The sequence below is a fragment of the Amia ocellicauda genome, chromosome 5 (assembly GCF_036373705.1).
Source record: "Amia ocellicauda isolate fAmiCal2 chromosome 5, fAmiCal2.hap1, whole genome shotgun sequence".
NCBI classification, from domain to species: Eukaryota; Metazoa; Chordata; class Actinopteri; order Amiiformes; family Amiidae; genus Amia; species Amia ocellicauda.
In genome coordinates this window covers 18,660,258-18,681,623 of record NC_089854.1, presented here as the reverse complement: position 1 = coordinate 18,681,623, position 21,366 = coordinate 18,660,258, and the positions used below count along the sequence as shown (strand labels likewise).

Sequence of the window (21,366 nt, the reverse complement as noted above, 5' to 3'; positions counted from 1 at the left end):
AGTGACTGTGATGAAGCTGGCGTTGGATTGACAGACAGAGAGACAGGAAGCTCTCTACTTGTCAATATAGCTGGAATTAGTGATTTTTTTATCGTGAAGGAGAAAGTAGTGTTGTTCCCAAAAAAAAAAACATACAGCAAGAAGCTTCCACTATGTTTTTTTAATTAATATACTAGTAAAACAATTTTTGGGTCAGCCCAGTTTACCTCCCTACTAGTTGTTTTACAAGTTTGAAATCTGTCTAGATTTTAACAATGTCATTTCTCATGTAATGTTTTTAGTATAAGTGTTGTGACCTTTTTCAAAAGAATGATTCTGACAAAACTTTTTTTTTTTTTATCATCACTGTCATATTTACCTCTTCAGGTTGCTGGCTCTCTTTGTTTTCCTTTTAATTGTTCTTCTTGAAGGGGTCAAAGGTCACTCTATAGGGACATTTCACACCAACAGCATTGTATGGTGTCTGATAAATGAACAAATACTATACCAAAACAAAGTGCAAATATACAATTAATAATGTGGGTAAACAATGTTCACTATGTAGTGGAAAACAAACAATTGCTAAAACAACTATAGCAATTAAATGTTCATTCACTTCTGCATACTGTATTCCATCTCTGCCTCTCTTGTATCATAATATTATGAGGTAAATTCATTGAAATTCCCTCTAAATCTTTTTGAAATTCCCTCATATTGAAATTAATACATTTAAGCAATACAATTTTAAAATAGCACAAGTTATCAACATATCCCAAGCTACAAGTGTAATAGACCTAATCCATTATGTCTATAAGCCTGTCATAGTGATATCACACCTATATATTCTCAAGAGTGTATAAATCCCCACCCCTGGCTTTTGGTACAGCCCTTTTGGGATTGTGGGGCTTAGAGCATCTGTATACTATACAATACAAAGTTGTAATGGATCATACTATTTCTCCATCCCTCCAGGTGGAGCTGACTGGCAGCAGTGTGTTTGACTACATCCATCCTGCGGACCACGTGGAATTGGCTGACAGGCTGGGGATGAGGTCACACCTCAGGGGTGGGGCTGGCTCTCAGGCAGCCAATGAGAGTGCTTCCAGTTCAGCATCTACCTCCTCATTGGCTGAGACCCCAGAGCCAGGTAGCATCCTCCCTTGTATCCACTCCTTATAAAATATTTGGGGGCTGTTCATTAGCACTTTGGTTGACCTATCACAAACAAAATACAGGGCTAGATACACCAGCTACAGCAATTGAGTTGAAGGGTTACAGTAAAGAGTTGACTAGGTTGTGTCCTACTTTCTTTGAGAGCAGAATATTTCAAAGTACATTTGAAAATAAGTGTGTGTGTGTAGAAGCCTGAATGGAAGATGGAGTGAACACTAAGGTTACAGAGGACATTACACTGTAAAACAGCCTCAAATGTCCTCAAAGTCTTTCAAAAACCCAGACTATAGCAATACTATAATTTCACAAGAAAGACCATTAGATATTAATTATGTTGTAAGTCGCCCTGGATAAGGGCGTCTGCCAATAAAAAAAATAAAAAATCAATAATAATAATAATAATAATAATAATAATAATAATAATAGTAATAATAATAATAATAATAATAATAATAATTAATCAATAAAAAGATGAAGAGGAGATGAATTTATGATCTTACATGTGTGTGTCTGTTTTTCTTTCTGTCTGTGTGTATGATTCTCTCCAACAGTAGAGACCCCCAGCCCACTGCCCCCTGACGATGACCCCCCAGATAGAGGCTTCTTCGTCCGTATGAAGTCCACCTTGACCAAGCGAGGGCTACATGTCAAGTCCTCAGGCTACAAAGTAAGACAGCTGCAGGAAACTCCTGTCCTGACATGACCTGCACTGGTATTTTAATAACATTTGCAGTAGTGTTGTTATGTGCATGGAGTGTTTGTGTACAGACAGTAACTTAAAAATATTAATATATAGATAACTATAGTGTTATTTATTTTGTACTATTTATGTATTAGGGTTTATTTTCTTTGTGTGTGTCCATTGGATAACAATGCTCTATTTTTTATGGTGCTATCTGAATTTTCTAAGAGATAATAGTGTTGTTGTTGTCATCTGTCAAAAAACAGTATCTCAGTAAATGTGTTCAGATTAGTGTTTATTAAAGGATCACATCGCTTAGCAGATGTAGCATTACTACTATATATTTAAAACAATAATTATTATTGTGAAACAGCAGTTAATGATTTTTTTTATAAATGTCTAGTTTAGAGAAGTATTCACCTATCAGATAACTTTCACACCTCAATACTTGGTAGAACCACCTTTGGCAGCAATTACAGCTGTGAGTCTTTTGGGGTAAGTCTCTAGCAAGTTTTCACATCTGGATTGTGCAATATGCACCCATTCTTCTTGGCAACATTGTTGGATGGGGATCAGTGGTGGACAGCAGTCTTCGTCTTGCCGCTCAATCAGATTCAAGTCTGGACTTTGACTTGGCCACCCTAGGACATTCACTTTCTTGTTTTTAAGCAACCTCAGTGTTGCTTTGGATGTGTGCTTGGGGTCATTGTCCTGCTGAAAGGTGAATCTCCCCAGTCTTAGGTATTTTCCAGACTGATGCAGGTTTTCCTCAAAGATGTTCCTGTATTGAGTGCCATCCATATTGCCATCTACCCTGGCATGCTTCCGAGTCCCTGCCGATACAAAGCATACCCATATCATGATGCTGCCACCTCCATGCTTCATAGTAGGGATGGTGTAACCTGGGTGATGTGCTGTATTGGGTTTGTGCCAGACGTAACGCTTTGCATTTAAACCAATTTTTGTAACTTCTTTGCAAATGATTAGTGGAGTACCTGAGAAATTGTTGACACATGCACAGTTTCTCCCATCTCAGACATGGTCTTTCAAAGTTGTTATTGACCTCTTGATGGTTTCTCTGACCAATGCCCTTCTATCCTGTCTACTCAGTTTGAGAGGACAGCCTGCTCTAAGCAGATTCTGGGTGGTTCTGTATTCCTGCTTGATTATCTTAATGTATACCACTTTTTAATGATCAACTTGATTGTGCTCTAAGGGATATTCAATGCCTTCAAAATATTTTAATACCCCTCCATGATCTGTGCCTTACCCCAACTTGTATATTTACTTTTAATGCATGTACCTTACAAACACAGATATATTTAATCTGAAATCATGTGAACCACTTTTATTGCACTCCATTCAGTTTATGGAAGGAATACTATGTCATGTAGTGCAGTAATCTGTAATCTATAAAGTGATTTTGTTACCTTTTTATATTTTTTATATGTATCAGTATTTCTTAAAGCAAGTTGCCCTGGATGAAGGTGTCTGACAAATAAGTTAATCATCATCATCATCACAATAAGAATCACTATCATAAGTCTTCCTCTGACTTGAAGTTCCAGGTTTTGCATAAACATATGTTCCTTCTTTCATTCCTTCCTGTCAGGTAATCCACGTGACTGGGCGGATCCGCTGCCGTCCCGTCCTAGCCCATGGCCATTCCCTCTCCTTGCAGCACGCCCTGGGATTGGTGGCCCTGGCTCACACGCTCCCGCCTTCCACACTGAGCGAGGTGCGCATGGAGAGCAACATGTTTGTCTTCCGGGTCAACATGGACCTGCAGGTCACCTACTGTGAGAACAGGTACCACTGTCACTCTTCTCCTGTAACACACACACACACGCACATGCACACACACACACCCCATTGTCACTTTCTTACTTTTTAAGAGCTGAAAACAAAGTTGAAATGAGACAATAATTGCTTCAATACGCTTGGAAACCGCTGGTGTAGGTATTTTTATTTGTAAGGTTTTTAAGATTCCATATCTGTAATAATACAGTATAATTTGGATAACTTCCATCATCAGAATAGTCTCTTCTAAATCTTTGCTAGGTGTGAACAATACTCAGTCCCTGTGTGTGGTATATACAGTGTATACTGGAAACTGGCCTCTATTTCCATTAGACACAGACAGAGAACCCCAAACAGAGATCAGATATAGACTGTGCCTTTTGTGTGTACCTGTACCTTAAAACCTGACCAGGAATGTTAATTATGGAAATGAAAAATTAACCAAGACAAACAACCATTCCATATTTCCATTTATAATTATCAGACAACCTTGACTATTCCATGTGCAATCACTCCCCACCAGTTACTAGGCTGCCTACTACCCCCCCTCTAGTTTCAGTAATTGGGTGATTTCTCTCTGCTTCTCTTGAATTTCTGTGTAGCTGAGCAGTTGGAAAAAGACAGATTATTAGTAGTTGTAGTAGTAGTCATAGTAGTTATAGTCATAATAGTAATAGAAGTCATAATCCTAGTCATAGTAATATGTATATACAGTGCCCTCCAAATGTATTCATACCCCTGAATAAATAGGAACAAAAAACATCATATATCAGAAAGAATAACAGATTGGATAATGTGTCATGCTGATAATAATAAAAAAATGTGGTAATGTAATATTATTAGCTAAGAATAAAGTTATACTTGTCATAATTAACTAACTTAATTCCAAAAAACAAAAGGGTCACATTGATTCACACCTTGTCATGGCCGGGCAGTGGCCAGGTGGTTCGGACCCAAGTGTGGAAGCATTGGGTGGGCAAAAGGGAGTCCATAGGGAGAGCCGTAGGGAGATCCAGGAGACGAGGTTATTAAACAAGCAGGTCAGTACACAGGCAAAAGTAGTAATGCAGGAAATCCAGGAGACAGGTCAACAGGAAGGCAAGGGTCAACAATACAGGAATCAGTGGTAAGTAAACAATGCTTGGTAATGCAGCTCTGAGAGTATACAAGACTTCGCATGTGTAGTGTATGAGGAACAAAGGTGTATATATATGCTGGGAAGAGTGAAGCAGGTAACAGAGGCTGGGAGTGCTGGACCAATGGGACAACATGCACATGGTGCTTGGGAATGGAATGTCAGTGACAGGGCTAGAATGTGGGGGATGACTACCTCTGGTGGCCAACTGGGGAAGTGTGGGGTGAATGCATGTCACACCTCTAAGTATTCCTTTAAATAAAAAACAACAAAAAACAAATCTACAACATTCTGTCAGTTCAATGGAAGCTTCTGACCTCTGAAGGTTTCCTGTTTCCCTGAAGTATAAAAGGAGATAACACACAGAAGAAATTCTGTAGTAGCATGCATCAGCAAGGCTAAGTTCAGAGAAGTCCCCAGGAAAATTGTTAAATTATACAATCTACAATAAGCTGAATGTATTACTTTAAGGCTACTGGTGCAGTGGCAACCCTGCCAGGAAGAGAACACAAGTGTATCTTGCCACCACAGGCTAAGAGGCAAGTGGTTTGGAAGGGAAACATAAATACATAGGCAACAGTTGAAGATCTCCAAGACAAACTGGCATCTTCAGTATACAAAGTGTCAAAAACTACTATTTGACATTGCCTACATGAACATGGCATTCATGGCCAGGTTGCCAGGAAAAAGCCTTTTCTGAGAGCAAACCACAAAAAGAGGTGGCTTGAATTTGTCGGACTACATTTGAATGAGAATTGGAACCATATCTTATGGTCAGATTAAATTAAAGTTGTGCTTTTTGGACATGCTCCTCAGCATGATGTTTGGCATAAAAAATTGAAGCTCATGCCCACTCTGAAATATGGCATGGGATCTATAATATTTTTGATTGTTTTGCATCTACTGGTCCTGGAGCCCTTGTTAAGATAGAGGAAATCATGAATTCCAACACGTACCTGGACATTTTGGCCAAAAACCGGGTTCCCTCTGATAAGATTTTCAAGTTTGATCGAACATGGAAATTCCAACGTGAAAATTATCCAAAGCATACGTCCAAATCTACAAAGAAATGGTTAACTGCACAAAAAAGAAGTTCTCAACTGGCCATTATAATCTCCAGACTGGTGGAATTGTCAAGAATCCTGCCAAAGAAGTGCCAGAATATCACAGAACACTACAGGAGGCATCTTGTCAGTGTTTTCCGTGACAGAGGAACTTAGTACAATGTAATAACTACATGGGATTGTATAATGTGACCCTTGTGTTTTCTGCAATTAAATAAATAATTTATGACAAATATGACTTGGCTCTGTGAAAAATTACAAAAGATTACAGCGTAACATATTTTGACTTTTTGCAGCAGGACACATTTTTCTGTTCCTATTTATTCTGGGGTAAGAATAAATCTCAAACTGTATGTTTGTATGTATATGTATTTAGAAGATGTCTTTATCCCAGGCAACTTGGAATATTAATAGGGTACATTTTATCACAAATAGAGTGAATTACTATACAGATTTACAAAGGCAGAAAATAAAGGAAGTATTCCACTATTACAACAAAAATACTTCACTGTAAGCAGGGAGAATCTGGGATGTGTCTAGGATGGAAAACGCTCTAAAAACAAGATTCTAATGGTTCCCTGTGTTCTCTGGTGGCAGGATCTCGGACTATATGGACCTGAGCCCAGGAGAGGTGATCGGACACAGCTGCTACGAGTTCATTCATGTACAGGATGTGGACACCATTAGGCAGGGCCATGAAGACTGTGAGTCCGTCTGTCAGTCCATATGTCTGTCCTTCCTCTGTCTCAAACAGAAAGTGTAAACATATATATTATCTGTGGCTGTGACAGACAAAGGCAGGAGATACTGCCTCTCACCGTATGAGACTTTGCCTATCAGTTTTGCTGCATGTTACTCAAAGAGTCAGCAAGAACATTGTTCTGTAATTGTTTCTCCCACGATCATTATTTAATGAGTTCCACTATATTTAAACTTCAGAAATGAAAAAAACTTTTTGGAGACGAAGATACATTTGTCTCTTCTGATTCTTGTCATATATCCTCATCTGAAGCTGAGGACTAATCACACTAACATCATACTACATTCTGCTGTGTCTATATTACTGCTCAAAGGGAAAACCTGTCTGAAAATGTACAGTAACATTTACAGATATCTAGTATTTTTCAATCTATGCCTCTCCTTCCTTCTGCAACACAGTAAGCAGACAGCAGCTTCCATGTTGACTTTATCAATTCCTTGCACTGTCTAGATGAAAGGAATGGCAAATCAACACAAAAACATCCAGTTCAGTACCCACTATTTGATCATCATAATGCCCATTGCTGCTACCTGCATGTAGTTTTGAGTTTTACTGCTCAGAGACAGCTGTGGATCTATACCATGGTATTCGGTTCCAGATTCAGTGTTGTTTTCTAATAGATGCAGCAATTAAATAGTTGCAGTTATAATTGGAACATCTGAGAGAAAAATGTGATGCAAGTGGATTTCAGATATTATTTATTTGTATATCTGTGTATGTGTGTTGTCTAAATCCCTTAGGTTTCACGCCCAATTGGGATTGGTTTTTTTTTCCTTTGTGTGTGGGAAAAAATGGCTTAATTTTGGGCTACTTTTTTCTACATTGCACAGGTGTTAATGTGATGTGTATTTTGAATGAATTCCATTCATAGTTTTTCAAAATATGAAAGTAACAGAAACACTCTCAGTTATTGTTTTCATTACTGTTGGTTTCATATCCGCAAATCTTAGTCTCTGTGTAGCCTTTGACTAATATAACCAATGATCTTCGAAGAAAGATGTCTGTGACCACATGGCTCAATTGGTTTGCTTCTGCACAGAATGATCCACTAGATCACAGCAGGTGACTATATTAATTGTGTACAAGACCTGCCTGGCACACTATAGTTTAGCACTCTTTAAATTGCTTTATTGGGGCTGCTGATTTGATTTTATTGTTCAGTACAAGAAGATTTACATGAAAGAGAGTGGTGTTTTGTATTTATATAAATGTAGTGGCAGGTGGAAACACCACATATTGATTTTCTTTGGGATTGTCATTAAAAAAATGGGCTGGGTTTGGGCTAGAATTGTAATGATTTTGGGCTACTAGTGCATTTTGATTTCTGGCAACACTGGCTGTGAACAATAGTGTTAACAGTCTTACACCCCCCCCCCCCCCCTCTCTCTACCTCACTCTCAGTGTTACGGAAAGGCCAGGTGGTGACTGGGTACTACCGTTGGCTCCAGCGTCGCGGCGGCTTCCTATGGATCCAGTCCTGTGCCACCATCTCCATCAACAATAAGACACCCCATGATCGTAATGTAATCTGGGTCAACTACGTGCTCAGGTACTACCCCACTGCTTTGCCCCAGTAATCGTGGATGGAACCAGGATCTTGGTCCATTCCTAGTGAGCCACAATCCAAGCAGGTTTTGTAGGTCCCTTTTACATCAATCTTGGAGTCATCATCAGGCCTGAGGCCTGAGTGAGAATATGCATATGAGCACGTCCTTGAGTTAGAATGATGTTACTGCAAGAAACAAAGAAATCAAAACCTCTATTAATCTGGTTATATGTACACCACTACTGCAAGAAAACCATTACAGTTGAGAGTATTTATATATAACTGATGCAGGTATTGCTGAAATTTACTTTTGGAATTTATAATTATTGGATAAATAATTACCTGGCAAATCAAACATGAATATATGCATACATAAATAGACATTGTTTTCCTTTTAAGTTTAAATATAATTTTCCCAAACAAGTTACTGTTTTTCAAATTGCATATGCTATACATTTTTGTACCCCTATTTCACAGACTATTATGTACATGTTGGTATTAATCTAGTAAAACTGGGTACATAGTACTTAGAAACTCTTCTGTGAATGCCTTAAGCAAAAGTCTATGAACCTCTCTAGCTTATTACTGGGGTAATGTTAGTCTCTAACCTGTCCAACTTAATATCAGCAGAAAACAGTTAAAAATCAAACATACAGTTCAGTTCAAGATATTGGGAAGTGCCTTTTGATAATACCGTGTCCCAGTCATTCTGCTTATGGAGAGCATGTACTTGCAATAATTTGCATTTAATTTGCCATGTCTCCACCCCACATTTGAATATAGTCTGAATCCCCTTTTGGGTTTCCTTTGTCTAATTGGGGGCTGTTTAAGCAGGTCTGTGTGTGTGTGTGTGTGCGTGTGTGTGTGTGTGTGTAGCAGTGTCTGTGTAATTCCCCCTCTCCTCTCATCTCCCGTCCCCTGTTGCTGTCTGTCTCTGCATAAATCACTGTACATCTACCAGCCACAGACGTCCTCACACACATTTGACTCATGGAAGCAATTGTGTACTAGAAGTGTGGTTAAAATAAAAAATAAACTTAATATAGTAGTCACAGAATAACACTGCTCTGTTTACTGTGTTTTCACTTTGTTGAGTTTGCAATCTTAAAACTGTGAAATAGGACAAGAGCAAGATTTGTAAATAAGAATGTCAATGTCGTCATGCGAACTCTTGAAGAAGTGTTCAAGACTTTGACTGGGAAGAAAAAGGAATCAAGTTAAACAGAGATTAGTTGAACAACTTACGGTGGTGCCAGTGACAACATCATATATGCAAAAACACCTGAAGACCCACAACTTCAGTTTCAGGAACTCTCAGATACAAGCAAGAAAACTGGACTTCAAATGAACCTGAGTAAAACAGGCAAAACACCCCAAGAACATGCAGGAACTAAAGACAGCTGCAGTACAGGCCTGGCAGAGCATCACCAGGGAAGAAACAGCATCTGGAGATGTCTATGTATTCCAGACTTCAGGCAGTCATTGATTGTATAGGATTTTCAACCAAGTATTGAAACTCACGTAATTCATGATTATGTTAGTTTGTCCAAATACTTTTAAACCCCTAAAATTGGGGGGACCACATATAGAAATGGGTACAATTCCTACACTGTTCACCCAATTTGGATGTAACTACCCTCAAATTAAAGATGGAAGTCTACACTTAAAGCACATATTGATTGTTTCCTTTCAAATCCATTGTGGTGGCATACAAAATGATGACAATTGTGTCACTGTCCAAATATCTATGGACCCAACTGTGTGACATCTTTGAAAGAGTGAAATTTTTTAAATGGCAATTGGCTGGACACATTGCAAGAAGAACAGATCAAAGATGGATACATTTAATTATTGAATGGATAGAGATGAAGAGATGAAAAAATACCTTGATGATGACCACATAAAAGATGGGAAGATTAAATCATAAACTAGAAGATGAAATCAGAAGTTGCAGATGGAAGCAAGTGGAAACATCTTGGGGAGACCTTCATCCAGCAATGAATCAATATAGGCTGATGGTGATGGTGATGATGATGATATATATTTCAAATCTACACAATCTACTCCAAACGATAATGCTAAAAAGCGCTTGTATTATTAGCCTAAATAAGTTAGAGTTTCAAAGCAAGTAAAAAGATTTTCACTTGCATAAGTATTGAATCCCTTTGTTACAGAAGCCCTAAATCAGTTCAGGTGCAAAATATATGTTTGAAATTAGTACTGTGGTCTCCGTCTCTGTGTAAATTGACATCAGAGTAAATTAATCTATTTCTGTATGTTTGCTCAGTTCAATTTTGAATTTCAAGCCACAATGCACAGTGATACAACAAACCAACCATGAGAAGTTTTCTAAACAAGTCAGGGAAAAAATATATAGAGAAGCACAGATAAGGAGAAGGATACAAGAAAATGCCAAAGTAACTGAATACAGTGAAGACCATCATTAAAAAGTGGAATGTGCTTTATGCTACCCAAGCACTACCCAGATCAGGTCGCCCTTCCAAACTGAGTAACTGGGCAAGCAGGAAATTGGTTAGGATGACATTGAAAGATTTACAAAGTTCTATATCTGCGTTAATGTTCATGTATCAACAATATGCTAGTCCTTACACAAAGCTGTCCTGTGTTGGCGAGTGGCCAGAAAGCAGTCATTACTGAAAAAGTAATGTGACAAAGTACGTAAACAATACTGCAGACATGTGGCAGAAGGTTTTGTGGTCAGAAAAGACAAACATGGAACCTTAATTTGGTCTAAATTCAAAGCTATAGTATATCTATTATATTATATCTACAGTGGGGGAAAAAAGTATTTGATCCCCTGCTGATTTTGTACGTTTGCCTACTGACAAAGAAATGATCAGTCTATAATTTTAATGGTAGGTGTATTTTAACAGTGAGATACAGAATAACAACAAGAAAATCCAGAAAAACGCATTTAAAAAAAGTTATAAATTGATTTGCATGTTAATGAGGGAAATAAGTATTTGACCCCTTCGAATTAGTACTTGGTGGAAAAACCCTTGTTGGCAATCACAGAGGTTAGACGTTTCTTGTAGTTGGCCACCAGGTTTGCACACATCTCAGGAGGGATTTTGTCCCACTCCTCTTTGCAGATCCTCTCCAAGTCATTAAAGTTTCAAGGCTGACGTTTGGCAACTCGAACCTTCAGCTCCCTCCACAGATTTTCTATGGGATTAAGGTCTGGAGACTGGCTAGGCCACTCCAGGACCTTAATGTGCTTCTTCTTGAGCCACTCCTTTGTTGCTGTGGCTGTGTGTACATGGCCCCGTCCATCGTCCCTTTGATGCGGTGCAGTTGTCCTGTCCCCTTAGCAGAAAAACACCCCCAAAGCATAATGTTTCCACCTCCGTGTTTGACGGTGGGGATGGTGTTCTTGGGGTCATTCCTCCTCCTCCAAACACGCGAGTTGAGTTGATGCCAAAGAGCTTGATTTTGGTCTCATCTGACCACAACACTTTCACCCAGTTCTCCTCTGAATCATTCAGATGTTCATTGGCAAACTTCAGACGGGCCTGTACATGTGCTTTCTTGAGCAGGGGGACCTTGCGGGCGCTGCAGGATTTCAGTCCTTCACGGCGTAGTGTGTTACCAATGGTTTTCTTGGCGACTATGGTCTATGGACTATGATATTAAGAAGATCCTCCCGTGTAGTTCTGGGCTGATTCCTCACCGTTCTCATGATCATTGAAACTCCACGAGGTGAGATCTTACATGGAGCCCCAGACCGAGGGAGACTGACAGTTATTTTGTGTTTCTTCCATTTGCGAATAATCGCACCAACTGTTGTCACCTTCTCACCAAGCTGCTTGGCGATGGTCTTGTTGCCCATTCCAGCCTTGTGTAGGTCTACAATCTTGTCCCTGACATCCTTGGACAGCTCTTTGGTCTTGGCCATGGTGGAGAGTTTGGAATCTGATTGATTGATTGCTTCTGTGGACAGGTGTCTTTTATACAGGTCACGAGCTGAGATTAGGAGCTCTCCCTTTAAGAGAGTGCTCCTAATCTCAGCTCGTTACCTGTATAAAAGACACCTGGGAGCCAGAAATCTTGCTGATTGATAGGGGATCAAATACTTATTTCCCTCATTAACATGCAAATCAATTTATAATTTTTTTGAAATGTGTTTTTCTGGATTTTTTTGTTGTTATTCTGTCTCTCACTGTTAAAATACACCTACCATTAAAATTATAGACTGATCATTTCTTTGTCAGTAGGCAAACGTACAAAATCAGCAGGGGATCAAATACTTTTTTCCCTCACTGTATATTCATGTAGAATAAGCCCAACACAGCACATCACCCAATCAACACCATCCCAACTGTAAACTCTCATCAGCAGAGACTGGGAAACCTGTCAGGATTGAGTGGGAAATGGATAGTGCAAAGTAAAGGTGAATCCTAGAGGAAAAGCTGTTAGAGATTGCTAAGAATATATACAGGGTCCAATAATTGAATTTCAGCATGACACTAACCCGAAGTACAAGGCCAAAGCCATACTGTAATGGTTTAAAATGAAGGAAGTGTTTGTCCTTGAGTGGCCCTGTCAAAGCCCAAACTTGAATCCAATTGAAAATGAATGGTGGGACTTGAAGATTTAAGGCCAAATCATCCCCAATGAATTTGATTAATTTTGAGCCTGAGAACTGGAGCAATTTTGTGAGGAAGAATGGGTAAAAATTACACCTTCCCACCTAAAAAGACTCACAGCAGAAATTACTACCAAAGGTGCTTCCACCAAATATTGACTTAAGGGGCTGAAAAGTTATGCAGTCAGTACTTTCCAATTAATATTTTTGTTTTGTAGGTTTTAGTGACATTCAGCCTCCTTAACATATAACAATGTTATGTTTGGTCTTTAGAGTTTTTAATAAAAACAAGTGCACTTAATAAGTTTGTTTACTTTATTTGTAATTAATCAACATCTAACATTTTTGGTAGGGGGTGAATACATTTGAAAGGCACTGTATGCCTTTTCTTTTGCAGGTTGAATATGCATAAACAATGTGATAACTGTGGTTTGTTTTCTTATTTTGGCATTCATTGTGGTCTAGCTGTAAAAGGCAAAGAGCTAGACAAAATTGAAACTTCGACCGACCTGCGAAGCACAAATTACAAAGTTGTACCTTATTGCGTTTTGATTTATTAATTGTAGAAAGTGGCTTCTAACAATAAATTAAACCACAACAGGGTACAGATTTGTAGTTTGAGATTTGTGGCTAAGTCAAAGTTTTGATTTGTTCTAGCCCTTGATTAGTTCTAAGTGTAAGTAAGTATCCAAAGCAATCTATAGAAGCCCCAGGATCAGCTGTGAGCTGAGAACTATTTTAACTGCCCTCATATACTGATGCACTCACACCCTCTCACATTCACTCACTTAAAAGATAGAAAAAAAGGAACAAATTAAAAATGTAAAAAGAAAAAAACATTATGATGCTAATTGGTCTGGCGATGTATAATTACACCAAATGGATGTAGAATTTTCCTGGCTGATTTGTGTTTTAGTTAATTAGTGCTGTAATTACAAGAGCTAATTAACTTCTCCAGCATCCCCCTGGAATTGATCTTCATCCCATTTTGCAGGATTATGGAGAAAATGGGGAAATGTGGGGGCTGGGATACTGCATAATACCTCCACCCCTCCAACCCACCTGTCACTCTTGAATAATCCCTTATAGCACTGAGGCTCAATATCTGGCAGGATATTTTAATCAGTCCAATAAGATGCACATCAGTAGTCTTTTACCTCCATCTAGACAAGTGGTATTTTTTTCCTTTTCCTTAAGACTAATTTCAAAGACATAAGTAGTCAATAAAATGAGCAATGTGTCTGCCTCATGGGAGAAAAAGCTGACAATTACTTAAATAACTTTGCTGGCAGTAGTTACTGAGTTGTTAAAACTCACCGTGGCAGAGAACTAATATACACACAGCATAAAACCAAGCATGGAAGGTAGAAGGCACTAAAACAACATCACTCAGTGTCTTGCAAACTTCTTGCCACAGGAAACGGTGCTCAGTTCAGTCTCCGTGCCAATCCTCCTTCCCCAGTTCAGTCTCCGTGCTGTGGAGCTGTGTGTGAAATGACCTGACTCAAATGCATTTAGAGAGCACATCATAGATTCACATTATTCTGTCTCTGCGTGGAACATCTCTCTCAATCGCTTTCTCAATTTCTCCTTGTCAATCTGTTTCTCTCCCAGTCGACCAGAGCTCCCAGACACCCCCCTGGATATCCAACAGCTGCCAGAGAGCCTGAGGCCTGAGAGAGTGACCCTGACACCCCCTGACCCCCCCCAGCACACCAAGGGTACTGACACATACAAGGGACCCCCACTTCCCCACCATCAGCAGCTCTGTGACTGGAGATCTCCCACTGCTGTCATCACCACTGCTTCTGTGCACTTCATTCTCATCTCAATGACATCCTCCTAGCTCTGACATCATCACCATTAACGCTGGAGGCTTAGGTCAGTGACATCATCGCCATTGTAACTGGGTACATATCCTCAATGACATCACCACCCTGAGCCACTCTCCTGACTCTCATGTGACCATTCTGTGTTACTTCATATCCTCCCTCCAGGTACCCATATTATTCATACAGGTACTATTAAAACCTTTGTTCCTAAGAGCACTCCTTTATGTAGAATCACACACATCATTCTATAGGATAACCAGAAAAATATGATACATTTGCTTTTGCTGGCTGTAATGTCCTTCCAGCTAACCAATTCATACTTTTGGCGAATGTTGTAATAAAGTGAATATGCGAGTGAGACAACAATATGATGTAGCAACACAAATATGTAGACTCCAGGGGATGTTGTCAAAACATAATATGAAATAAAATTATGTTTATATAACTATTGTCCAAAAGATTAATAAGACAAAGAAAATGTAAAATTGAATTAAGTTAAATTAAAAAATTAAAAAATAAAAAGTTGGTGGAACTTTTAGATGTGGAGACAATGTTGCTGTGCAACAATCAGAGAACATTAATAGTGAACATTCATTTTTCTCACAACCATAGTTGTCAAAGTCAACATACCAACAAACTCTTACAACATTGCCAAAGCGAAATATTTTAGCTTTGATCGCCATCATAATTGCCACTTATTTGGCCACCCCACAAATCAGGCTGACTACTATTCTGGCTGATTTTGAGGGTTAATCCCCATTGTGTTGTGTTTTAGCTGGGTATTGCCCCACTCCACTTACTAGAACATACAACTCTTCACACACTCCAGTACACAAGTGTACTATAGGAAAACATACTCTGTCTGTCTGCCTTCCTTCACCTGCTATTTGATCTTAAAAGTCAACTCACCAGGTAATGCAGCCTTTGTAGTTTCCAGCACAGTAATCCCAGAGCCCCAAACTATGACAAAAATATGACAGATCTCCAAGTTTAACACTGACATCAACTTCTTATAGGTCAGTATAGGGCAGCATTCATCTGTACTTGAACACGTACCAGAGTCCCCAAAAACCTTGTGTTTTGTATCGACCGGAGTCTGATGTAGTCACTTTGTAGACATCAGCTTCTCTTCTGTTTTTGGTGTTATGTAGGTTTACAGTAAATCATTTTGAAAGTTCTGTGAAAATAACTGGACATTAATGTGTTATATCTGTTATACCGCAGTGGGCAAATGTCTTCTTTTGTAGTGAAAGTTCATGGATGACATCTAGTGACAAAATGTAGGTACTGCTTTGTTAATCAACATTGAAGTTTTGTTAACTGTGACTTTGCTTTCTGACCAGGAATTATCCACTGATTTTGAAAGGCTCATAAACAAGCATTGAGGTGTTTATTACCAGGTTTTGTGTCACAGGATATATATTTGAAGTTAATATTATTATTATTATGTTTCCCAGCTCCAGGTGTTTCTACGTCCCATAAATTTAAATGTGGCAGTGACTCAGGGTCAAAGGTGAGGGAGACATATCCCCCAGGCAGCCAATCGGAGGTGAGGAGGAAGAAGAGCCGGCGGCGCTTCTCTGAGGAAGGCCCCCTGGAAACCAAGAGGCTGCAGAAGGGGAGGGACAGCGAGAGTACTGCATCGTCTGAGGTGGAGAGTGACAGTGAGGGGGAGGGCAGGGTAGGGTACAAGAGGGTCAAAGCTGAGGAAGAGCAGCGGCACGAGACAGTGAGCGATGTGGAGACAGATGTGGAGGTGGGCAGTGAGCGGGGCAAGATTCAAAATGGACACCCGGTCATCCAGCATCTGAAACGGGCCACCCCACCCCACATAAAGACAGAGCCAGACTTTTCCACAACATCGGCAGGCGGAGGGGTGCTGGGGCACTGGGGCTGCTCCTCAGCCCACATCCACTCCACACTGCTGTCCAGCCTGCAAGGCTCTGGTATTCACAATGGCAGCTGCCCCCCCCAGTTGGGCGTCCCGGACTCTGCTCTCACACCCCCCGGTGGAGAGGCCCCCCCTAAGAGCCTGTTTACCCCCTCCTCCCCAGCCCTGTCCCCCCCGCTGTCGGGCTCCCCCCTCCCCAGAGAGGACAGGCTCCTACCGGGTGGGGACTATGAACTCCTGCACAGACTGGCAGCCGGGGGTGGCGGCCGGGTGCTCCTGCCCCTCCCCCCTGCTGCTCCAGGACCACAGAGCCTATACGCCCCCAGCACCATCCGCTATGCCCCTGCTGAGCTGTCCCCAGCCCAGCCGGACACCCCCCGCCTGGGTCTTCCCCAGGGCTCGCCCACAGACCCCAAGCCCCACTCCCTGTTCCCTCACCTGCAGAGGATCAGTGCACTGCCGCCCTTCAGTGGCTTCTCCTCCCCTGACTCGGCCTTCCCCCCCGGCCTGCCTTTCTGCATCAGTGGACTCCAGGGCACCACTAACAAGGAGGAGGACTGAGCGTGCCCCTGCACCAGGCCCAGGCAGGGGCAGCCTCCCCTAGGGAAACACTAACTGCAGGACCCTCAGAAGCCTGGGGATCAGAGAGAGGGCAGCTCAACACACCTCGGGCGGGAGGTGTGCTTGACTGTCCCTGACATCACCTGTATGAACTCTCATTAGTGTCTTCTCAGTCACATTGCAACATTCGCTTTGGCTTTCAATGCAGTCCCATCCCTCAAAGGCATAATCGCTGTGCACACAGACTGCTAGAAATATGGAACTGCATACATAAAACCCTTATTACGGAGCAATTGTATTCCCTGCGTATTGATACCTGTAAATTCACAACTGTGTGCTGAAGAAACAGCAGATTGGATGAGAGCAGCACGCTTGGTCATGACTGCATTCTCATACGGCTGGGCCCGACTCCATGTTATCCCCGATTTCCCAAGAAGCCATACATCCATTTGTATATTGTATCTGAAAAGGACTTATGTGAGGATATGTCCCTGTGACAGAACAAGGCAGATATTAGTAGTTGTCGAGGAGGGTGTCAGTCTAACCCTCTGCAGCAGCACTTTGACCAATACAGCACTGAGAGTGTACAGTACAGTACAGTGCAGAAAAAGTACATTCCTATCCAGTTTATTGTTTGTTTTTTCATGGTACTGACATAGCACAGTAACTTGTCTCCCAAAAGTAATGCCGTTAATGTGTTAGACTAGATGTAGAAGATGCAGTCAGCATTCCTGATATTATCTGTAAATTAATTCCACAGACAAGGCACATGCCATTGACAAGTCCAAGCAACACACTGATCTTAAATTATATTTTAAAACAGCCTTTCAAATAAGGTGGTGATATCAATCGGTTTCTGAGCGTAGCATGTTTGTTTGGGGGGCTATACATTTATATATACATATATATTTGTAGAGATACCGAATTTTCTTTCACCCAGACAGGATATGTAGTTAATGTAGGCAAGCATATCAATCTCCCTCTTCTTCTCTCTCTCACTCTGTCTATATATATAAATATTTACATACATACACACATATCCTTGTCACAATTGTATGATAACCTGGTAAACCTAATGAAAAACAGTCTAAGAATAAGGCTCTTTATTTTTGGCAGTCTTCTCTTCTACTTTTCCTCTATGTATGCATACCTTCCATTCGCTCAGTATGTGTCTGTGGTGATCTGTACTCCATTGAGAAACACATTGGTTCAGCTCACAAACTCTTTTCCTTGTGACAGGCAACTGGTTCACTACCTTTCTATCTCCATGTTTGGAGTTATAGAATATCACCATACAGATCAATAAGGGATAATTGTTTGGGAGGAACAATAGTTAAAAAAAAGCTAATAAAACATATATCTCATACCTTCTTTAGAAATGTGTTATGTGTAAGCCACCAGTTGATAATTTTACTTTATTAGGAAGATGGCATTAACATAGTCAGGAGATCACATCATTGTGATTGCCAGTGTCAGTGTTGTTACTTAAACCTATAGCAGACACTTAAACAGGCATACCCATTATGGCACAGCAGGATTTTATCTTCAAAATTTATTTCTCAGCCTCTGTAAATGGGGATTTAGATCCATTGATGCACATATACAAAGTTCGGATTGCAGTGCTGTCTGAAGTCCCTATAAAAACCTGAAATGGTTAAAAATGACGTGGAGAAGCTGTGACATGGATCACAATATAGGAAAGGCAAAGTGATTTTAGCCATATTTCTAAGATGCTACTTGTGGTAGTCATTGGGGGGAGGGGGGCAGGGTTTTACTGTACAGAATTTAAGTGAGCACTTAATGTATACTTAATGCAGACCATTTGTACAGAGCTGTGTAAAGAGTAAACCTGTAGCACTTGTACATCTACAATCAACACAACACAATCTACAATGATTTGTCATTTGTATAATTGGAGCTGGAAGGGTCTATTCATGGTGTAGTAACTAAGGTTTGAATGCAACCCTGAATTATTTACTTAGTATGTTTAATGTTTTTCTTCAATGCTTCTTTTATTTGTCAGTAGAACAGCCAGTTTCACGGCATATTGATATTTAGTATCATTATAATGTGATTTTGCTTTCTTTAATTTAAGATTGTTCTCCATTGATGAAATGGTTAGGGAAATATCCTCTTCTCATAGAGACAGTATAACCATCTTTTAAAATCCCTGATCTCACTTAACCCATAACACTTCATCAATATATACGGTATGTGCCTCAGTCTGTTTGCCAGTACTGTCTCCTGTTTAAAATGGGATCAACAGTACCAACACTGTATAATATTTATTAAGAAAAAATATCAGAAGTCAAGGATAATTTATATATAGATATATTCTGCGTGTACAAAACATCAGGGACACTTTCCTAATATTGGGTTGCACTTTAGCCCTCAATTAATTGGTGCATGGACTCGGAAGTGTTCCACAGGGATGCTGGCCCATGTTGACTCCCACAGTTTTGTCAAGTTGGCTGGTAGCAGATCTCTACTCCAAATAGCTCGTCCTATCTCATTCCACAGATGCTCAATTGGATTGAGATCTGGTGACTGGGCAGGCCACTGCAGTGAGCTGATTTCACTGTCATGTTTGTGGAACCATTACTGGACCATCCTAGCCTTGTGGCATGGGACATTATCATGCTGATAGCATCCAGCAGATGGATACACTACTGCCATGAAGTGATGCACCTGATTGGCAATGATGTTCTGATTGCATTCAATCATTGCTCCGCTTTTATCAAGGGGCCCAATGTGTGTCATGAAACATACCCCACACCATCATACCACCACCAGCAGCCTGCACTGTTGACACATGGCATGATGGATGTATGCACTCATGATACACATGGGCAACTGTTGAGCATGAAAAGCCCAGCAGCATTGCAGGTCTTGTCACACTCAAACTGGTGTATCTGGCACCTACTACTATACCCTGTTCAAAGGCACTTAAATCTTTTGTCTTGCTCATTTACCCTCTGGGTGGCACACATACACAGTCCATGTCTTAATTGAGTCAAGGCTTCAGAAACGTTCTTTAACCTATCTCCCCCCCTTCATCTACAATGACTGAAGTGGATTTAACAGGTTACATCATAGCTTTCTCCTGGATTTACCTCGTAAGTCTATTTCTTGGAAAGAGCAGGTGTCCCTAATGTTTTGAACACTCAGTGTATGTGTGAGTGTATGTATGTGTGAGTGTATGTATATGTATATATATGTATATATATATATATATATATATATATATATATATATACACTCACCTAAAGGATTATTAGGAACACCATACTAATACTGTGTTTGACCCCCTTTCGCTTTCAGAACTGCCTTAATTCTACGTGGCATTGATTCAACAAGGTGCTGAAAGCATTCTTTAGAAATGTTGGCCCATATTGATAGGATAGCATCTTGCAGTTGATGGAGATTTGTGGGATGCACATCCAGGGCACGAAGCTCCTGTTCCACCACATCCCAAAGATGCTCTATTGGGTTGAGATCTGGTGACTGTGGGGGCCAGTTTAGTACAGTGAACTCATTGTCATGTTCAAAAAACCAATTTGAAATGATTCGACCTTTGTGACATGGTGCATTATCCTGCTGGAAGTAGCCATCAGAGGATGGGTACATGGTGGTCATAAAGGGATGGACATGGTCAGAAACAATGCTCAGATAGGCCGTGGCATTTAAACGATGCCCAATTGGCACTAAGGGGCCTAAAGTGTGCCAAGAAAACATCCCCCACACCATTACACCACCACCACCAGCCTGCACAGTGGTAACAAGGCATGATGGATCCATGTTCTCATTCTGACTCTACCATCTGAATGTCTCAACAGAAATCGAGACTCATCAGACCAGGCAACATTTTTCCAGTCTTCAACTGTCCAATTTTGGTGAGCTTGTGCAAATTGTAGCCTCTTTTTCCTATTTGTAGTGGAGATGAGTGGTACCCGGTGGGGTCTTCTGCTGTTGTAGCCCATCCGCCTCAAGGTTGTACGTGTTGTGGCTTCACAAATGCTTTGCTGCATACCTCGGTTGTAACGAGTGGTTATTTCAGTCAAAGTTGCTCTTCTATCAGCTTGAATCAGTCGGCCCATTCTCCTCTGACCTGTAGCATCAACAAGGCATTTTCACCCACAGGACTGCCGCATACTGGATGTTTTTCCCTTTTCACACCATTCTTTGTAAACCCTAGAAATGGTTGTGCGTGAAAATCCCAGTAACTGAGCAGATTGTGAAATACTCAGACCGGCCCGTCTGGCACCAACAACCATGCCACGCTCAAAATTGCTTAAATCACCTTTCTTTCCCATTCAGACATTCAGTTTGGAGTTCAG

The 21,366-nt window shown here is 40.6% G+C and overlaps 1 protein-coding gene across 1 annotated transcript in view; it reads left to right on the top strand.

Annotated features, from left to right (window-relative positions):
- The window catches only part of npas1 (neuronal PAS domain protein 1), an 82,077-nt gene extending 61,858 nt beyond the window's left edge, over positions 1-20,219 (top strand). Inside the window, exons 6-14 of the mRNA XM_066705745.1 lie at positions 952-1,126; positions 1,704-1,819; positions 3,447-3,643; positions 6,431-6,537; positions 7,995-8,142; positions 14,360-14,590; positions 15,353-15,356; positions 15,729-15,735; positions 16,035-20,219. Coding sequence (XP_066561842.1) covers positions 952-1,126; positions 1,704-1,819; positions 3,447-3,643; positions 6,431-6,537; positions 7,995-8,142; positions 14,360-14,590; positions 15,353-15,356; positions 15,729-15,735; positions 16,035-17,029 — 1,980 coding nt within the window. The 3' untranslated portion in view covers positions 17,030-20,219. The remainder of the gene's footprint in view (positions 1-951; positions 1,127-1,703; positions 1,820-3,446; positions 3,644-6,430; positions 6,538-7,994; positions 8,143-14,359; positions 14,591-15,352; positions 15,357-15,728; positions 15,736-16,034) is intronic.
- Positions 20,220-21,366: the final 1,147 nt, after the last annotated feature.